This window comes from Chanodichthys erythropterus, chromosome 5 (assembly GCF_024489055.1).
Source record: "Chanodichthys erythropterus isolate Z2021 chromosome 5, ASM2448905v1, whole genome shotgun sequence".
NCBI lineage: Eukaryota > Metazoa > Chordata > Actinopteri > Cypriniformes > Xenocyprididae > Chanodichthys > Chanodichthys erythropterus.
Genome location: NC_090225.1, coordinates 10,398,103 through 10,420,306, shown reverse-complemented (window position 1 = coordinate 10,420,306; position 22,204 = coordinate 10,398,103). Strand labels below are relative to the sequence as shown.

The window sequence follows — 22,204 nt, the reverse complement described above, 5'->3', positions numbered from 1 at the left end:
TGGCAATGATAATGTATTTGGTCTTGGTGGAATAGATCTGTCACACTGCTGCTGCTGCTGCTTGCAGAGCAAGTACAGAGACTTGATACTGCCAATACATTCACAGACTTGTTGTGAGTATGTAAGACATGCTGCTGCATATGTAACATATACGTGAATTAACCCCCATAGGGGATCTATACAGGTGGAGCTGGGGAAGGGTTTCTGAAAGCACCTTGCAGACTGCTAACAGCAACACTACCGGTATTTGTTTGAAAGTTGAGCTGCGGTTCATTGGTCGCTGATGCGACAGCAACCAATCAGCTGTGCTAGTGTATGTAGATAATGATGTGAACGCCAAATGAGTTAAAGACCAGCCTGCGCCATCTAGAGTTTCATGCCAGAACTAAGTAATTTAATTACTTTTCCCTTGAAAAGTAAAGTAAGGGATTACTCTTAATTGTTCTGTAATTTAATTACAGTTTGATGTAATTGCATTAAATACTGTATAGACCAGGGGTGGCGAACGTCGGCCCTGGAGAGCCACAGTCCTGCAGAGTTCAGTTCCAACCCTAATCAAACACACCTGAACAAGCTAATCAAGATCTGAAGGGTTGCAAGAAAGCTATAGACAGGTGAGGTTTTTATCAGGGTTGGAGCGAAACTCTGCAGGACTGAGGCTCTCCAGGACCGGAGTTCGCCACCCCGGTATAGACTATAGAACAATTCTATTTAATACAATAGTGGAGTTAACATCAGAATTTAAGGTCTAATGTTAAAATGTTTTTGTTTTGTTTTGTTTTTTTTGTTTTGTTTTATAAATATAAACTTCTCCCTTTAAATACTTTGGTCAGTTTAAGAATAATTTATGCAATTTTTTATTATTTATTTGAAAGAATTAAAAGAGAAGTTGCATGCCTCTTGTATTGTTCAGCTGGTCGAGTTTGATATGGGATTTAGAAAGTAATTAGTAATAAGTATTGCAATACATTTTAGAGAGAGTAATTAGTACAGTAATCCAATTACACTGCTCAAGATATAATTCCTTTTTTTAGAGTAACTTGCCCAACATGATCTCATTATTATTCATATAATTTTATATGGAAAGATTTTTTAACATTAATCTTTTTACATAGGCTATGCAATACTTTGGCTTGCATAAAATATTAAATTCAAGAATTTCTTAAATTGATTTTACTGTATATTTGATCTTATTTTATTTGTTATTGATTAGTGTGTTTGTTTTTTCAGAGAAAGACCGGATGTATTTCCTTCATTAAAAGGTCTTTCTCTGAGAGAAATAAAAAAAAGTTTGTTGTATACATGTAAAAGGCTATAGATGCTGCCAATACATAATAGCATTGTTCATATCAGTGTCTATCTAACCAAACGTACAAAAATGTGCAATTTTTGTATGAATACAAATGAGATCACGCTGTCCAAATAGATCTTCAATGGTTTGCCGACCCTTTTCGTTCAATAGACATGTTTCCCTCATGTTAGTGGTGCTGTGTGAGTTTCCATTGAGTGTAGGTGGGCTAAAGCAGATTATAAAAGTGAATGTCTCAGTTGCTAAAAAGGGATTACATGCTGTTAATGGGATGGAAGTAATTAATTATGCTAATCAAGAGGTAGTGTTCATCCAAGTGCCAGGAAACATCTTAACACATAAAACTTTTGTGAGTGTGAACGAGGAGGAAAGGGCATTATGCAATTTATCAATCAGTACATAATGTCAAAAAATAATGGTTATTGCTTTTCGAAAATGAGTTTTATGTAACTGTAAACTTTATGTAACCGTTTACAAGGATGCTTGAAGCTACCAAAAAGGCTTTACTCTGGTATTACAACCATCAGACAAATCCAGCATGTCAGATTTCCTCCATCCACAGTCTTCAGATTTCTTGGGATTTGCTTGTCAACTCTTGTTTGGGTAAAGATTTACAGATCACAGTGGCATGTGGAAAAGGAACTTTCCACATTTCTATTTCAAATAAATGTTGTTGTTTTGAATTTTCTATTTATGAAAGAGTCCAGAATAAAAATACAGTTCACAGTTTCCACAAACATATTAATCAGCACTACTGTTTTTAACATTGATAATGTTAAAAATGTTTCTTTAGCAGCAAATCAGCATATTCAAATTTTTCTGAAGGATCATGTGACACTGAAGACTGGAGTAATGATGCTGAAAAGTTAGCTTTACCATCACAGGAATAAATGACATTTAAGAATACAGAGGTGCATCTCAATAAATTAGAATATCATGAAAAAGTTCTTTTTTCTCTGTAATTTAATTCAAAAAGTAAAACTTAAATATATTCTAAATTTATTAGACATAAAGTAAAATATTTCCAGACTTTTTTGTATTCATTTTGATGATTACAGCTTGCTGCTCATCAAAATCAAAAAATCAGTATCTCAAATTATTAGATTATTTAATTTCAAGTTCTATTAAATTACCATTCTCAGGGTATAAATACTGGCTTTAGGTCAGTAATCCCAACAGCAGTCATGGGGAAGTATGCTGACTTGACAGTTGTCCAGAAGACGATCATCAAGACCCTCTACAATGAGGGTAAGCCACAGAGGTTCATTGCTGAAAGAGCTGGCTGTTCGCAGAGTGCTGTGCCAAAGCATATTCATGGAAAGTTGACTGGAAGGAAAAAGTGTGGTAGGAAAAGGTGTACAAGTGAAAGGAATGACCGCAGGCTTGAGAAGCCAATTTAAAAACTTAGGAGAGCTTCAGAAGGAGTGGACTGAAGCTGGAGGCATCAAGAGCCACCGCACACAGACGTTTTCAGGAAATGGGCTACAACTGTCACATCCCACGTACCAAGCCACTTGTGAACCAAAGACAATGTCAGAAGCGTCTTACCTGGGGTCAGGAGAAAAAGAACTGGACTGTTGCTCAGTGGTCCAAAGTCCTCTTTTCAGATGAAAGTAAATTTTGCATTTCATTTGGAAATCCTGGTCCCAGAGTCTGGAGGAAGAGTGGAGAGGCACAGAAACCATGTTGCTTGAAGTCCAGTGTGAAGTTTCCACAGTCATTTCCACAGTCATTGTTAAATGTTAGCCAAAGTCATCACAATTAAAAGAACCAAAGACTTAAAGTACTTCAGTCTGTGTGCATTGAATTTATTTAATACACGAGTTCCACAATTTGAGTTGAATTACTGAAATAAATGAACTTTTCCACAACATTCTAATTTGAGATGCCTGTATATTCAAATTATATTAAATAGTAATATTATTTTGCATGTTTTTAACTGTATTTTTCATTAAATAAATGAAGCCTTAGTGAAAAAAAAAATATATATATATTTTGCTGTTTGTCGCTTGTAGACAATAGTGACAATGAAACAACTCGTGCACAATTAAATGTACATTTATTTCTATGTTTTTTAAACATAGAAATAAATTTAAAAGTAGTTTAAAAAAATAAACTCTCGAGATTTCTGTGATCTGTTTAACTGTATTGTCGATTTATTTTCAATTCACATTTTCCCCATCCTGGCATTCCAAAATAAACCTTATAGATTCACTTGGCCCAGTGAGAAGAGTTTACTTCCTGACATTATTGTGGAGAACTAAGAGCTTTTACAAGGTCATCTGAGAAGGGCAGAAAGATGCAGTAATTGTGGAGTCTTATAGCGGTGTTATCGGAAAAGTTAATGGCATGACAAATCAATGAAAATGCTCTTAAATAACAGTGAGTCATAATTATTTAACAGTGCAGTACTTTTGCACAGTGATTCAAACAAATTGCACGAGTTTGACTCATGTGAAACAATTTCAAATCCAAAGGACTGTATTATGAATGGGGCGGAATATGCCCCAGGACCTCAGTCTAAGGCCCTTTTAGTCATCTATTATTAGTCTACCAAAACAAATGTTTCCTAATTTTTGCACAAATTTAAATATAGTGAAAATAATATGCTGTGGTTTAGCCAATCCTATCTTATGCTAGATGTAATGTTGACATCATGCAAGTTGAACCTACAACAGATATTATTAATATAACTATCCATTTTCCTATACATAAATGCATTTGGCAGATGCTTTTATCCCAAAACATAACCTCCTTGTCTTTTGGAATCAAGCCCATTTCTAAAGCACACCTTAACCATTTGTGTGAAAATAACACATTAACACAGTTGCATAAATTTAGTTCTCCAGAGGATTTAGCTTTGCAGCTATGCAGTAAACCAGTATGTTTTTGCTTTCGGAAAAGTGTTCATTGATTCTTCTAGGCATGTCAAGGATGTGTTCTGAGGTCAAGCTGCCACCTCAGGTAGATGATCCTCAGGTTACCTCTGATCCAGACTTACATGGCATGGCAACAGATCGCCTGTTCACTGATTGCCTGATGCATTTTATACAGAAAAAGCTCTCTGAAATTTCCAGATTAATTCTGATTGGCTGGCATTCAGGGATTGTTCACCTGGAACTAAAGCTATGTTTACAATGTTGAATGAGAGCTTTTAAAGAAGAAACAATCATTGGATTTGCCAAAGATTTCAAATTTTTTCAAGTTAGTGACATCAAAAAGTAACTTTTTTATGACACTTACTAGTAACTTACATAGATATTGATGAGCAGAAATTTGCATTCTGATTTGTTTTTGAGATATGTTTGCAGTGGTTCTCAGACTTTTTCGGTCAAGCCCCCCTTTAAACCTTTAAAATATCTGGTGCCGCTTTATAAAGGACGTTGTTGCAATGGCTGTTTTCTTGTGAACCATACTGCTATGTAGTTGATTGGGAGGTTTTTGCTGTTCTGTTATTGTGGTGTCAGCTATTTTTGATAAACCCATTCAAAACTGAATGTATGAACAAAATGAAAGGCAACAGACAGAGAAAAGTCCTTTAAAGGCCAGAACACACCCAGCCGATGCCAACGAACTAGTGGTGATGAAAGCAGACTGCGGGGTTGGCTCACGTCAGCAGTGTCTGTGTCCAAAGTTGCCCTGACACACCAAACCGACACTCAGCAGCCGACTGCCAAGTAGCACGTCAGTTCTGCGCCTGCGTGAGATGAAATGCCTTTCCGAACCATCAGGTGGCAGTATCTGAACAGCCAATCAGAATGATCAGATGGCCCGACGCCATTTCAACATTTCCAATTGGCCGAAAAAAAGCCAACGAGGACCAATTTCAGCCGAAGGTACGGAACACAAGGCAGGAACACACCAAGCCGACGGTCGGGCAGTTTTTCTTGGTCGGCCGAACAAGGATTTCTCAGTGTGTTCTGCACCGTCGGCTGAAGTTGGTCCTCGTCTGCCTTTTTTCGGCCGTTTCGAAATGTTGAATCGGCATTGGAGCTCGTCTGTCTGTCGGGCCATCGGATCATTCTGATTGGCTGTTCAGCCACTGCCGCCTGCTGTTTCGGAAAAGCATTTAATCTCGCGCAGGCGCAGAACTGACGTCTGTTTAGACACAGACGCTGCTGACGGCGGATTCGTGCCATTGATTACCAACCAAAGGAAACAGTCGTGTACTTTTTACGTGTGAGAAGGGGTACGTCGCATCACAGACGTGTGACACTAACGCAGGAGAAAGGTTACTTCGCAACACAGACTCGTGAGACCAACACCGGAGAAGGGGCACGTTGCCACCACAATAAATTAATATCTTACCCTCATGTATGTGTTCGTATTTTCTTTATCAATCACATTCAAAATTTGACACGGTCTGACGGCGACGTAAGGGTAGACTGCACCTTATCCTTCGCCTGCTTAGCCTTAGAAGTGGCACGTTTGGCCTCCCATACTGACGTGAGCAAACCTCGCAGTCTGCTTTCGTCGCCGCTAGTTCGTCGGCGTCGGCTTGGTGTGTTCTGGCCTTGAAAACTTAGTCGGCCGACAAAGAAAAACTGCCCTGCCTTAAGAGCCCTCTAAAAAAAGGAAAAAAAGAATCCGTCACTGGTAAAACTTCACTTATAATATATAGTGAATTATTTGTAATTTATATGTTACTTGCAAATTTGTTTGTTTCGTCAGAATTCACAGCTATTTTTGAATGTCTCGGTGGAGTTTTTTTGCGCACAGAATCATGTAGTAGACTTCCTGCTGATGTAGTTCTTTGAGAATGAGTGTCACTCACTCAGACAGCTGTTGTACTGTGATGTGGCTAATAGGATCATCACAGCTTAATCACAGGGATATCTATAGTTGACCGTGCCATGTCTGCTGTCATGATCCCAGACAAACATTTGTGATCTGTAAGGATATGTCAGGTAAAGACGGCACAGCTGGTCTTTCTCAGCAGAGATGCTGACATTGCAGTTTAGTTATTTTATAACTAGCAGCATGCACTGAGCACATGGTTTTTGCACATTTACTTTTTTTTTATTAGCTGTTTAGTGTTTAAAGCTGCTTTTGTTTTTTTGTTTTTTGTTTTTTGCTGTTTTCAGTGAAATGTATTATATTTAAAAAAACAAAAAAAACATTTAAAGGTGAAAAGTGTGATTGTTATTAATTGATTGATGCTAAAATCCAAGCTTAATATGCTGTTTTGTGCTGCTGAATCCTCTGAAAAATGTCAACACTGTGGCTGCGTTTACACTGGCACAAAAAATCTGATCTTTTGCCCACATCTGACACAGATCGGAATTATCTGCACACGTGTAGACACAAAAATCCACACGAGATCCGATTTTTTTCGCATCCGATCTGAGCCACTTCCAAATGTGGTTTTAAATCCGATACATATCCGATCTCTGGACATGGGACCTATGTCTAAACACGCATATCCGATTCCCATTGGAATTCCAAGCCATCACATGGCGAGGGTGGCACGTTTGCTCACTAAAAGGTAGCTTTAATGTTGTATTATGAAGCAGACATGCTTGTATGCACTCACACTAAAAATTCGCAGCTTCAGGTGGGAACTTTATCTAGTTATCTTTTTTTCTAGAAAGAAATTGCACACTCACACATACATTCAGCAGCTGAATGTCAACCTTTGCCCGGTTAATTTAAAAGAGACCGCCGTGTTGTTTGTTTTCCGTATAATTCAAAAGCTTCACTGTAGTTACTCAGATTAATGCAGGTTTTTGGAAATCTAATCTATTCTTGCAGCTCGCCAAGGATGTGGATGATGAATGGTGATCATTATATGTAAATGACATTAATTAGGTGTCGTTTAAAACACGGAGAACTGAAACCATTCAGCTGCGCGCAAGTTCAAGATCATTTGCGATCTATAGATTTCACATCTGAAAGAGAGGCATACGCTCGTTTTCTGTGTGTACATTCATTCTATCAATCACACGAACACACATCGAAGAAATGATCGTAAGATCAAAATTGTGCTTGTAAAAGTACTGACAGCTTTTTTGGTTTGAGCATCCCGACCAGCCTGGGGCTGAAATGGGCTCAACCTATATGGTGTAAGTTTGTTCAACTAACAGCAGGCGGTGAGTGTTTAGGAAACCTGTTTGAAAAAAAAAATCATAATTTTTTTAAATTCCATTTGCTGATGTTAATGCCAAAGAAATGACACACTTTACTATAACTATTTGAATTTAATATTAGTATTTGAATATTTAAAGGTGCCGTAGAACGTCTTTTTAAAAGATGTAATATAAGTCTAAGGTGTCCCCTGAATGTGGAGCATCATTAAATATGAGCCGATTTAGGCTGCGGCCCCTTTAAATGCTCACGCTCCCCGCCCACGGAGCTCGCGCTTGCCTTTAACAGCATAAACAAAGTTCACACAGCTAATATAACCCTCAAAATGGATCTTTACAAAGTGTTCGTCATGCAGCATGTCTAATCGCGTAAGTATGGTATTTATTTGGATGTTTACATTTGATTCTGAATGAGTTTGAATGTGCTCCGTGGCTAAAGCTAACATTACACACTGTTGGAGAGATTTATAAAGAATGAAGTTGTGTTTATGAATTATACAGACTGCAAGTGTTTCAAAATGAAAATAGCAACGGCTCTCTAGTCTCCGTGAATACAGTAAGAAACGATGGTAACTTTAACCACATTTAACAGTACATTAGCAACATGCTAACGAAACATTTAGAAAGACAATTTACAAATATGACTAAAAATATCATGTTATCATGGATCATGTCAGTTATTATTGCTCCATCTGCCATTTTTCGCTGTTGTCCTTGCTTGCTTACCTAGTCTGATGATTCAGCTGTGCACATCCAGACGTCCTGCCCTTGTCTAATGCTTGAACATGGGCTGGCATATGCAAATATTGGGGGCGTACATATTAATGATCCCGACTGTTACGTAACAGTCGGTGTTATGTTGAGATTCGCCTGTTCATCGGAGGTCTTTTAAACAAATGAGATTTAAATAAGAAGGAGGAAACAATGGAGTTTGAGACTCACTGTATGTCATTTCCATGTACTGAACTCTTGTTATTTAACTATGCCAAGATAAATTCAATTTTTAATTCTAGGGCACCTTTAATATTCTAACACAAATGAACCACATTACTTTTTTTCTTTTTTCTTTTTTTTTCTTTTGATATGAACCACATAACCTTTTTTAATGCTTGCTTTTGCTTAATTTAGCCAAATTGGCAGCTATATTCATAAATTCTGCTTGGCAAAGCAACTAACTGCAGACTGCAGAGGTAGATGGGCGAGTCCTTGAATTAATAAGACAGAAAAGGGGGATGGGACAGGGGTGGGGGCGGCAGGAGGAGGAGACAGAGGGGTACAGGGGAGCAGGCACGCGCCGGGCTGCCTCTGTTGTTTTAGGAGACGTTTAAGCTTTCTCTTATTCACGTTTCTCTCTTTTATTAATCTGTATTAGTTCACTGGATGCTTAGCTTATTGAATGCGGCATTGAATCTTACTGGATACGACTCCGCCAGGGCTGATTATTGATCCATCTTCACTTATCACTGATGGTCATGGTCAAGAAGAAAGGTAATTGAGTGTATGTTTGTTTTGGTGAGAGTTCCTGACCATCTTTATATCTTAGTGTGGTCACATTGCACACTTTTTAGAGTAAATAGTTCATTATAAGCTCAGAAAACAGTCACTTTTATACCTTTCAAGAGGTTTATCATAAGTGTGAATTTGTTAATCACATGCTGTTCTTTCGCCGCTATCAGTCCCAGCATGCTTTATCTGCAGAGATGCAGGTTGGATCTCACCTCTTATTTAATGGGATTCTGACACTGTATTTTGTGGTTCATTTCTTAAACATAGGATGATAATCTTAGATTCTGTCCAGGTTTTTTGGATTTAGCTGCTGTGGGTGAGCTATTTGAATCATAGGAACTGTTATATAAGAGAAAGAGTCCTTTCTGCTGCAGTCACACCTCTCAGGTCCACAGGTTATTGGATCAGAGCTGTCGGTCATTTCATTGTCGGATTGAGTTAGCGGCACGTCTCCTGTTGTCGCCGTTGTTTCGGCAGTGTTGCAGTTCTATATGGGACGCAGAACCGTGAGGTGCACACACGCAGCCCGCAGCCGTCGCCATAGCAACACTCACAGGAAGGTAGAGTCCATTGTTGTGTCTCGCCTGCAGTGGCCTCTTTCGGTTTTAGGGTGTCTCTTTTAAAGATGTCTCATCCCTGCTGCAGTTCATCTGCAGAGACGCAGAGTTTCCTGCATTGTGTCTTTGACTAAAATGAATATGAATGGGATGTTTACTAGGTCTTTTTCCAATACTACAAAGGAAAGACTGCAAGTGTAAAGTGCATCTTTGTTAGCACAAATATTTATGATTAAACCAAAATTTTATACATTGTAACTAAGTTAAATATTTTAAGATTTGTCCTCATAGATTTACATCCTTACAGACTTTCGGTATTGATTTATTTCAAAATATAATTAGCTCTTTCCCTTTTACTCATTAAAATCAATGGTAATTTGAAAGTATGCAATATTATGATACTACAGTATTGGGTTAAGTTACACTTTATTTCGATGGTCCACTTCTACTAATTATAAGTAACTTTGCAACTACATGTCGACTAACTCTCATTAGAGTATTAGTAGACTGTTAGATTAGGTTAGGGTTAATAGAATAAGTTGACATGTAGTTGCAAAGTTACTTCTAGTTAGTAGAATGTCTAAAGTGGGCCATCGAAATAAAGTGTTACCTTGGGATGCTCCATGAAAAGTGTCTGCACTGTACATGCTCTTACAAAAAGTACTTTTGTAGTACCACGGTACTAAGAAATGGTGATGTCAGTGTGCCTTTATTCAAATATTTCTCAAATGCTTAGGATTCAGGACCCATATTTTACTTTGGACATCAAGTAACAAGCAATTTTTTTTGCTAAAACTGACAAAATTATAATGTAAAAGTAAACAAAATGTGCTTCAAATGAACAATTCTTAATTATTTTACCTTTTGTACTGTTAAAAAACTGGCATGTGTCTAATTTGGACAGTTTCTTCCAAGTTGCAGATGAATTTACACAACCAGCAAAATATCTATCCACTTATGAAAGTTGATTAGTGCATTTCTTTTGCTATCATATCTGCGCATGATTATATGGTTAGTTGCATTTTATTATTAGCATTTTATATTGTTTGTTCCTTGCACTCGCATATTGCTGACACCGTGAAAACAGATGGTAATTCAAATAATTGCTGTACTTTTGAACTTTCTATTCATGTTTTCAACATTGATTATAATAAGAATTGTTTCTTGAGCAGTAAATCAGCATGTTAGAATGATTTCTGAAGGATCATGTGGAGACTGGCGTAATGATGCTGAAAATTCAGCTTTGCATCACAGGAATAAATTACATTTTAAAATATATTCAAATAGAAAACACTTGCTTAAAATTGTAATAATATTTCACTGTGTGTTTTTGATCAAATAAATGCAGCCTTGGGTGAGCACAAGAGGCTTCTTTCAAAAACATTTAAAAATCTTACCGATCCCAAACTTTTGAACGGTATAATGTAGCTTGGAATTTACGTTCTTCAAAGAATACCATGGTATTACCATCATGTTAGTGTCCCAAAAATATATATATATTTAATGCTAATACCAAGGTTTTTTTTTTGTCCATTTTTTTTGTATTTTGGACTATTTTACAGCGTCTTTTTGTGTTCTGTATTGTAGTGTGTATTGTGCCATTAGCTTAGCAACATGCCAATGCAAAACTCTATTGAAATGAACTGCATTCCATATCATACACTAATCAAGATTCATTCCAGTCAAGGCAGCTATCTACATAGACAGTAGAGAGTGAGTCCATCGAGCTGTAGTCTCCGTGATGCTGAAGTAATATCAGTAATGCTTGGCTCTCAGAGCTGGAGGTTAACTGTTCTGCCCGGCCCACTTAATCTTGTTGTGCCACTTCAGAGCTTAATCAGCATAAATGCCTGCTTGTGTGAAGGAAGTGTTTTATAAAGCTTCACAAAGAGTTTGAAGTACGGTAACTGTCATCTCCTGCATTAATACGAATCTCATTCTTTTTTTCTATATCCAAGTGAAACAGCTTCTCAAACAAAAAAAAATGTAGGGCAGGACTTTTTTTTTTCCATCAGGGATTCATTGTATGGTTGTGGTTTGCTATTGGTGGATCTCATGTGAGATCTTCATTAGAGAAGAGAAAGGTGTTGCTGCAAGAGGGAGGGAAGTTGTTTTGATTATTAGATTAGAGCACATGAATAAAAAAAAAAAAAGATGTGCACTGATAAATCATGTATAATAAATATTCCATTAAAAAAAACTAACTAGTATCCATTTTGATTTCATGTTGACTTGAAATCAAAATATATTTACTTGAGAAGGAAAATTACTTAAGATATTAAGTCTTGTTTTCTGAAAAATATATATTTAAATGTACTTTCACTGATATTTTCATAATGTTCATAATGCTTTGTAATGGATATGATGCTTCATCTCTGGCAGTGAGAGATACGGCTCTGATCCCACTTTCCAGTGCTTTGTTTAGCCTGGGATGTGAGGGTGAAGAGGGTGTGGAAAGGGGGCAGGGGAAGAGAGTCGACTCATAAATATGTATGAAAAAAGTCTGCGTCTGCGAAATTAATGTCCCGCGAGACTCGTACTATCCAACACAGATGCACTGGAACACATGCACACACATCCAGGCCTTCCCTGTGATGCTGATTCAATAGTGCAGGGACTGTCTGTGTTTGATGTTCAACACTTCGGGACAGAATGAGTCGCTCCTTCTGGATTAGTGTAGACAGAGAGAGGGAACGATGGGTTGGAATGGAGGTATCTTGAGAGATGCTTCCTTAATTTAGGGATTTTGGGAAGGTTTTGGGTTGCACTGCTCTATAGTGGATATGATATTACCATTCAATCAAAAACCAAGTTTGATCTTCATTTGCAGCTGTAGTAGTACAGTCGGTATGAAATGAAAATTCACCTTTGTTTTCTAAATGCATGTTATTGATCTTATTGTGAACAGTTAATCCATCCATCATAGTTTTTACCTTGTAATTTTTCATCAAAATGTCATAATTTGGCATAATGACAACCGATTTCTTTCTGATGATGTATACTGGACAATCATTTGGTCCACTTAAACCCGTCCCTTATACAATCGACTACAAGCTCACATTCAGATGTGCCTCCATTCAATCAGGAATCACTGAATAGAACTAAGTACCCACCCTACATTTTTTAGTTTTCAATAATTTGTTTCAATCAGATGTACTTCACAATACAGAAGAAAAAGCTGCTTCTGTTTCAATGTGACTTTAAAGGAACATATCATCAACAATGCAAGTAAATTATTTAAATCATTATTCACATGTTGTGAAACACCATCTCTGCATCTGAAATCGCATATTGTATAATAGTTACTACATTTGGTTTGAAACTTACTTCCAGACCATTAAAAAAGTGAGTTCTAAATATTATAATGTGTGTAGTATTATGAATGAAATTTGGATGTCCTATCCACCATGTTGTCACTGTCATATTACCTACGGCGTCAGTTGCGTTGCTTCACTGCCATTCATAAATCCTCTCCCGAGGCCTCATGGGATAATAAAGTGTCCATCGAATGCACACTCCAGAATCTTGCTGGAAGTAGGAGGTCATCCAGGTAATGGATTGCCTACTGTTTTATGAATACTGTGTATTCAGACATACTACTCGGCTCACATACTGTAGGCAAATTCAGATGCAGCGCATTTATTTGTGTGTGTCATAAGTAAAAGGACCTGTCATTTTGAATATGGATTAAAAATGGCATGAGATAATGAAAGTCGCTATTCTACATTTTTTTGCATGATCTATTCCTTTCAAGCCCCTGCTGTCACATTTTAATAACACTCATAATTGTAGATAATGTTTTGGATAAGTTTTGGATAATGTGAAGCCTGAAACTAACACAGAATAAATGGAAAACCAATGTAGATCAGTAATAGTAAAAGCTTTGTGTGTTTCAGTCTGCTGAACTCTTTCTCTAGGGGAATGAGAAATGCTCGTTCGTGCAGTACTTCTCAGTGCTGAATTGATAATCAGGTTTTGAGGACATCTGAGGTGAGGAGGTGATGTTTTTAAAAGGGATATTTGAAGGTACATGATCTGCTGTAGTAGAGGCGTGTATCTATACAGTCTGTAGGCCCTGCTGACTTTCACATTTCTGCACTGATTGCAGTTTGATTTTTTTGCTGAATATCCTATTTTATATGCCATTATATGATGACTTTAAGGTGCGGTGATGCTTGTTTTTTGATGTATACTACCGTTCAAAAGTTTGGGGTCAGTCAGAATTATTCATGTTTTGGAAAGGACAGAGTCTATTTGTGCACATGGAGGGTGCAATTATTTTATCAAAAATACAGCAAAAACAGTAATACTGTGAAATATTATTACAATTTAAAGGAACGGTTTTCTATTTGAACATATTTTAAAATGTCATTTATTCCTGTGATGCAAAGCTGAATTTTCAGCATTATTACTCCAGTCTTCAGTGTCACATGATCCTTCAGAAATATGCAGATTTTCTTCTCAAGAAACATTTATTTTTATCAATGTTGAAAACAGTTGTGCTGCTTAATATTTTGGTGGAAACTTTGATACTTTTTTCAAGATTCTTTATTAATAGAATTTTCAGCTTTATTTTAAAATATAATTTTTTTGTAACACTTCAGGGTCCAATTCTCACTTTTAACTAGTTGCTTATTAACATGCATATTACCAGGATATTGGCTGTTTATTAGTACTTATGAAGCATATATTAATGCCTTATTCTGCATGACCATATTCTACATCCCTTAATCCTACCCAATTCCTACCTAAACTTAACAACTATGAACTGTAGTACATTAAGCAGTAATTAGGAGTTTATTGGGGCAAAAGTCATAGTTATTAGTTAGTTATTAGTGAGAATTGGACCCCAATCCAAAGTGACCTATTTTTTTATATTATAAAGGTCTCTACTGTCACTTTTGATCAAATTAATGCATCCTTGCTGAATAAAAATGAAAATTGACTGTCCCCAAAATTTTTAAATGGTAGTGTACTTAAGCTTGATTTTGTAAAACAAACCAAAATGGACCATGTAACTGAACAGAATAGTAGAATTAAATGTATTTTACCTGTAGTAGCTCTACACAAGCATCTCATATTCCACACATACTTGCACTGTCACCCTTTAGGTACTGGTACAGACCATGACAAAACATTTTTTTCTCTTTCTGTACAGTGTCCCATACACAAGAAGCTCACCACCAGACGGAGAAGCCTCTGATACGCTGTGCTAAATGTGGCGAGGTGTGCAAGGGAGAGGTGTTACGCGTACAGGCCAAACACTTCCACATCAAGTGCTTCACATGCAAAGGTTAGTGAATGACCACTTCTGTTATGATTTCTTCGAGAGGAGGGTACATGGGCGGTTTTTTTTGTGTTTTTTTTTTTTTTTTGGATGAAATAAGCTCGCACAATTTACATATGAACATGCCTGGAGACAATGGAAAAACACACGGAGAGAATCAGCTTTCATTTCTGCTCTGACAGCAGCAAGACCACGGTGAATACTTTGAGTGAGTGTTAGAAATCAGGAATAGTGAGAGAACATTGTTCTTGGTACGTTTTTCGTCTTCATACCAAATGTTTAAGCATTAGGTCAGTAGGTGGAGAGTAGGCAGAATTTTGTGGCTGTTAGAACACATTCAACCACATGAGCATTTACAATACAAAAGCAATCTGGTCAAATGTGTTTTCGACTACCTCTGGAAGTGGTTGAAAGTGGACAAGCTCAAAACTTTTAGAGCCCGTTTACACCTGTATTTAGCTTCTTCCACTTTTGATTTGATCGACAAAAACTCATCTTAATACCTTCATACATACATTATATACATACACACTCACACCCACACACACACATATATATATATATGGAGGAAATGTGATTAACTGTCATGAAATTAATGTCACAATGTAGAAAATCTACAGATGGGGTGAAGATAGGGTGAAATGTGAAATCGACGTGTTTCACAGGTTTCAAGCTTTTGGTTGCATATTCATAGTCAAATCCTCTCTGCTTGAGATGCTGCAGTTTCTGTTTTGCTCAATGTTTCCTATAAATCACAAGACTCTTGTGTGAGTCTCTTATGACTCGCCTCTCCATTTAAAATTCAGGATCACTGTGTAATTGTTAAGGGTGTTATAGATGAGTTCCGGCTTGACCTATTTAGCATGTGTTTCTCAGAATCTAAGTCTTAAGAACAAACCCTACCCACTTGTGTTTGTAGTCTATATAGCATTAACTCTATAGGGACAGGTGATGTCACCAACAACACTGGGTCACTGTTGAAATGGCAGCATTTAACATGAAATTTAAGCAGTTTCAGTAGTGTCTTGTGGCGTGCCATGCTATAATTAATTTAAACATGATTGTATTATTATATTTGGTTACACTTTATGGATGTATTTATACTGTAATTACTCAAATAAGTACTGAGTAATATTAATTAGCTAAATGTACTTAGTATAGAGTTAGGATTTGGTTTACAGTTAGTTACTTGTAATTATGCATAATTTACTGTTATTACTATATAGTTAGTACATGCATTAACGTGTAAATACAATTACCTTAAAATGAAGTGTTACCTTATTTTATTTTTTTGTTATTTAATATCTTTAATTATTCCTTCTATAATTATTATAAAGATGCAGACCTGAATATAATAGTCCTACATTACGAAGTAAATCCTGTCTTGCCTGAGCTGCGATCCAACTTTCTCTCTGTCCCGCTGTACCACTGAGCAGCAGAGAGATCAGCATTATGATGTAAGATCTGCTATGTGAGTGCAGTGTGAAGTGACAGTGACATCTAGTATGTAGCATATGACAATTTTTGGGATTAATTGGTGGAAGTAGCCTTGTCCGTATATACACTACCAGTCAAAAGTTTAGACTTACTTATTCTTTATCTGTTTTTCACATTTTAGAATAATAGTCACTGAAATGAAATAACACAAATGGATGTATGGGAATTTTGTAGTGACCAAACATACCAACATAATGGAACAATGAAATGAACGACTAATTTTAATTTATTAAATGCTTTCTTTCTGTACTCTGAAGCAGATGGCAAGGTTGGTTGGGGAATCATTTTAAAAATCTTAAAATTATTAACATTATTAAATAGTAATTGCTTTAATTAAGAAGTAACATGTTACTTGTATGTTACTTTTGCATAATAAGGTAACCTGATTGTTTTTTTTTGTTTGTTTGTTTTGTTTTCAGTTGGGCACAGAATCCCTCAGCTTCAACTGCAGAAACATCTCAAATATATCTTGAATATTTAATATCTCTCCTGGGCCTGTATTTCTCAAGGGGACTGAGTTCATGTCATTCTCTCTGACCTAACTGACCTCTTAAGACTTCACAGACAGAGACTCTGACACTGTCTCAGATAGAGTGACTATTTTAGACTAGGGATTTAACAGATTATGAATTTTAAATAGGCCAGTTGATAATGAATATGTGATATTATACTATTTTTGGTCAACTCTGGATTGAACCTCACAGACATTAGAATTTAATTTGAACATGACCTATAGTGATCAGGGCAGATAATCAGCGTAAGAGCTAATCATCTACTTTGTGTTCACAACCCTCAGGGATTATGTCATTCTTACTGCAAATCTGTGTAATGATAATCATCTTATCTAATCATCTAATCACTCCAGAGCAGTTTACAGACAACTAGCTCATTGTATTCTTCGTTTATAGGCCATCTGAACACAACCTTCCATAATGTGATGTACCACTGAATCATGTACACAAAGACCAACATGTACTGTATTAACAAAGTTGTTTTTGAAAAATAAAATGCACGTTTTAGTTCACTTTTAACATATGAAATTAACTTATGTCAAATAATACAGTAAAAATAAAATCACAGAAAGTTAAATTCATGCTTTCAAATTTTTGGAGTTTTCCAATTGCATATCTATCTTTGGAGTTTATATTTAGCTAATTTCTAGATAATCATTCTTATACTTCTTAAAGGCATGTATATGCATGAAATTGTAAAGCTAAAACATAGAGAGCTCAGCTCATTATTAAATGAGAGTTTAAAGTCTGAATCTTGAAGTTAATGTATTCTTTTGTGTCTGGGTCGTCCAGAGATGAAAGTCAGATTTGTAGGAAATGTGTCAAAGGACGTTGTTACCAAGTTCATTATTTATTCATTTATTCTATCAGATCAAATGATTCAGTGCTTATTTCCACATTTTCAAAGGAGACGCTGTCATATTCTTTATTCCCTTTAGCTTGATGTTGCTTGTGTTGTTGAGCTGCAGGTTAACTTAAAGATATTGGGATGATTTATTATTTTTTTTTAATAAATGTGTACTACACAGTCTTTTTTGCGCTTACGCCATTTTACGTTTTTTTTAATTAAAATATTTCAATATTAAAAGAATAAATGTAATTTGCATATTTATAATAAATATTTCTCTCGCTTTATCCGTAAGCCTAGCGTAGGGTGGCGTTGTCCTCATATGGCCCTTGCAGAAGTTTTGGCAGTGCATAAATTCATTTTATCAGAGCGGATCGTGTAAGGCTGTGAGAATCACTGAAGTCTGTTACATAACAGCACTGCAGAGCTTTACTGTGCACTACGTACACATTGTACACATTTATTACTGCCAGTCGCTCATATTCTCAGTTAATCGCACATCCTGCATTAGTCACGGCCGCTATTCTCCCAGCGGGGACCCAGGATGAGGTGCGGAAAGCTATGAAAGATGGTTACCTGTCAGTATTGTTTTTGTTAATGTGTGTTGTGGACAACAAGACTCCAAACAGAAAGTAGCTGAAGGAGCTCTTAAGACCTTAAAATGAAACACAATGAGCTCTAAGTGTGTTTCAGAGAGCCTGTTGGTTCACTTTAGACATTTCAAGGTTTCTGACTATTATGTTTTCTCAAGATCATGGTTTGGCCATTGTCCTCCACTGAGGTTTATTTTTACACTTGCTATTCCTAGTGCACCAATTATGCTGCATTATCTTGTTACAGGAAGAGAAATGTATGACAAACAAGCCATTAAGGTTCAAACAAAAAAATTCACTCACCAACTATTGTTCCAAATATACATATATATTATACCCATAAATACACTCCCTTGAGAACTTTAGTCTAGAACTAGTTTAGAATAACCGTCATATTCACACAGTGCACACAACTCCTCCTGATTTCTCTCAACATAGGGACAGGAGAGCTGTCAGTCCATACATGGGAAAACAAAGTAACTTATTTGAAGAAGTAATTCAAGAAGTAATATAATATATATAGTGTCCCAATCACCCTGAATTTCCCCTATGTATACACACCATAAGATTTTGATTATAAGAACCAGCATTTGAAGGGTTGTGTGTGTTTTGCTGTAGTATGTGGCTGCGATCTGGCTCAGGGAGGATTCTTCATGAAGAATGGAGAATATATGTGCACTCTTGACTACCAGCGCATCCACGGCACCCGCTGTAACATCTGCGGAGAGTTTGTGGAGGGGGAAGTGGTGACCGCGCTTGGAAAGACCTACCACCCATCATGCTTTGTGTGCACAATCTGCAAGTAAGAGCCTAAGGAAACCCACACACACACTAGACATTATACATATCATTGACATTGTGGTTTATGGTGAACCCAACACTGGGAGGAGTTTTATACAGGGATCGTATATTTTATGACCTATAGGAGACCATTTCCTGCTGGAGACAGAGTGACATTCAATGGCAAGGACTGTTTGTGTCAGTACTGTGCAGAGCCCATGTCTCCAGGACCCACCAAAGACGTCACCGGACCCAGCAGTGAGTGCAGGAACCTGAAGCTACAGCACCATATAAACCTTTATATGAGTCAATGTCACAAAACCAGTCAAGAAATTGCCAGGCTCATATTTTAACCCAAATTTTTTTGTTAGTTTGTTTTTTATGACACTTAAAGGATTAGTTCACTTTCAAATGAAAATTACCACAAGCTTTACTCACCCTCAAGCCATCCTAGGTGTATATGACTTTCTTCTTTCTCATGAACTCAATCGGAGATATATTAATAAATATCCTGACGCATCAGAGCTTTATAATGGCAGTGAACGAGTATGAGCTGAAGAAAGTGCTTCTATCCACATCCATCCATCATAAAGTGTACTCCACACATCTCCGGGTGGTTAATAAAGTACTTCTGAAGGGAAGTGATGCATTTGGGGAAAAAAATCCATATTTAACAAGTTATGAAGTAAAATATCTAGCTTCTGCCAGACCACCTTCCGTATTCAACTTAGGAAGAAAGTGCAATGCCTCTCACACCAAAGCTACGTCCTACACCTTTAACTTGAATATGGAAGGCAGTCTGGCGGTAGCTATATATTAAAAAACATGGATTTTTTTGTTACACAAATGCAGATAAATTGAGTAAGATTTTTGCTTCAGAATGACTTTTTAACCCCCCGGAGCCATGTGGAGTACACATTTATGATGGATGGATGTGGATGGAAGCACTTTCTTCAGCTCATACTCGTTGGTCCCGTTCACTGCCATTATAAAGATCGGATGCGTCAGGATATTTATTAATATGTCTTCGATTTTGTTCATGATAAGAAAAAAGTCATATACACCTAGGGTGGCTTGAGGGTGAATAAAGCTTCGTGTAATTTTAATTTGAAAGTCAACTAATGCTTTAAACACATTTCCAGCTAAATTAATAAAAAGCCTATCTGGAGTCATTAAAAAAAAAAGTTTAATTATCATGAAAATAATATCACAATGCAATAGGCTTATTTTTTTTTCATATACATAATTTATTTCTTTTAATTTTGGCCTTACGATACTGTTTAAAATCTTTCATATCTATAACTTTTGAGTTCAAGTACTAAAATCTTACTCAATTTATCTAGCCAGAAGAAATGAAGAAGTTGTTTCCACATTTCATCATACTACATTTTCTCATTATGTAACTTTGATGCATAAGCAACTTATTTAATCACAACTTCCTTAATGGCCAAACATTTAAACTTAAAGAAATACAAAAATACCATCAGTGTACATTAAGTACAGTAAGAGTACATACTTCTACATAGGGACATTACATCCACACAACAGTATAACTTAATGGGAAAGAAAGTGATTGTATAAAATCCTGTAAAACCACTTAGAGATGCACTGGCACAAATTTACACGTGAAACAGTAAATTATTCAGACCCTCCATCTATCTTTGTTCTCTCTTTCCGAGTGTTCAGGGCTTTTTTGGCCAGGATCCACCTACTATGATAAATAATTAATATTTATTTCCACTTAAGCCTGGCTACTAAAAGCCAAAGATCTTCTTTAATCTATAAAGTAAATAGTAAAATGTGAAGAAAAAAAAAACAAACAGATAACACTAATGGGTGTAATACAGCAATGATAAATACCATTGTTTGAGTCATCAGTGTTCTGATTCGTAGTGGATCAAGATCCTTGCTAGAACCCAAATTTGTGTTCACAAAATGCCAATTCACGACACAGTGATCAAAAGAGTGGAATAAGTTTTTGTTTTATATTTGGACCAGGCTCAGGCTTTGAGAAGCATGCAATCTCATCCAGAGTTGTTTGTAAAACTATAAATCAAGTGAAAATAGATATTTTTTTTAAAAACATTACAGGAAAAAGTAAGTCTGTGTGGCAAATCAGTTTTTCTTGTGTGTGTGTGTTTCAGGTTGTGCAGGCTGTGGCAGAGATATTAAGAATGGTCAGGCTCTGTTGGCTCTCGAGAGTCAGTGGCATTTGGGCTGTTTTAAATGTAAGGCCTGTGCCAAAGTATTGACTGGAGAATATATCAGCAAGTAAGACACATTCATACACAAAATCCATCTAATCCATCCTAAATGAAGGTTGACTGCATGCATTGTTTGTTTCTCTATATGCGCACAGAGACGGCGCCCCCTACTGTGAGCAAGATTATCAGGTCCTGTTTGGAGTGCAATGTGAGGCGTGTCAGCAGTACATCACGGGTAAAGTCCTGGAGGTACGGAAACAAACACACACACACACAATGAGTTTACGTTTCATGGGGACTTTCCATAGACATTATGATTTTTATACTGTCCAAACTGTATATTCTACCCCCCTACAAACCCTACCTGTATCCATCACAGAAATTGTTTTGCATTTTCAAAAAACATCATTACTTATGATTCATAAGTTGTTTTCACCATGGGGACTAAAAATGATAAAATTCACAGATATACACATTTAAACTAACAGTCTTTTTCTTCTGACAAAATGCAGCAAAAATATTGATGGCGCATCTTCTTTGTAGAGACATATCAATTTTTTCTTCAATAAAATGTCTTATAGAATGAAAATGTCTTGTTAGTTATAATCACCAACCACTGATCTAATGCTTCAACAGTAAGCAGAAAGTAGCTTAAAATCTTAAGCAAATAATGAACACCCTCAGAATATGTCCAGTTTCCTGTTTGAATAGGAAATATGTCAACACAGGAAAGTAAATTGCATGTCAAGTGGCAACCCAACACAGTACTAGAATTGTTTTGTTTATATTGTATTCAGTTGTTTCATGCAGTCATCAGCCAATAATTCCCTGCATTAAACACTTTCTGATCAGTAAAAATCATATTTATCTGTGTTGCAAGTATTTAATGTAGTCTGGGTCATATTTTCTTTTTAATATTTTTCAGAACAGACCCATTTTGGAGTTCTGTCCCACCATTTGAGAATCACCATTTTAGATCACATGCAACATGAACAGCATATTTATCACTTGACAGCACAGCACATGTGT

The 22,204-nt window shown here is 36.5% G+C and overlaps 1 protein-coding gene across 2 annotated transcripts in view; it reads left to right on the top strand.

The window, feature by feature from the left end:
- Positions 1–22,204, top strand: part of ablim1a (actin binding LIM protein 1a) — a 48,064-nt gene that overhangs the window by 6,369 nt on the left and 19,491 nt on the right. The window contains exons 1-6 of one of the 2 annotated variants that reach the window (XM_067386035.1): positions 8,728–8,880; positions 14,614–14,748; positions 18,810–18,993; positions 19,117–19,229; positions 21,116–21,242; positions 21,331–21,424. In XM_067386035.1, coding sequence (XP_067242136.1) covers positions 8,859–8,880; positions 14,614–14,748; positions 18,810–18,993; positions 19,117–19,229; positions 21,116–21,242; positions 21,331–21,424 — 675 coding nt within the window. In that variant the 5' untranslated portion in view covers positions 8,728–8,858. Of the gene's footprint in view, positions 1–8,727; positions 8,881–14,613; positions 14,749–18,809; positions 18,994–19,116; positions 19,230–21,115; positions 21,243–21,330; positions 21,425–22,204 lie in introns of those variants that run through there. The other variant, XM_067386034.1, reaches the window with a different exon arrangement.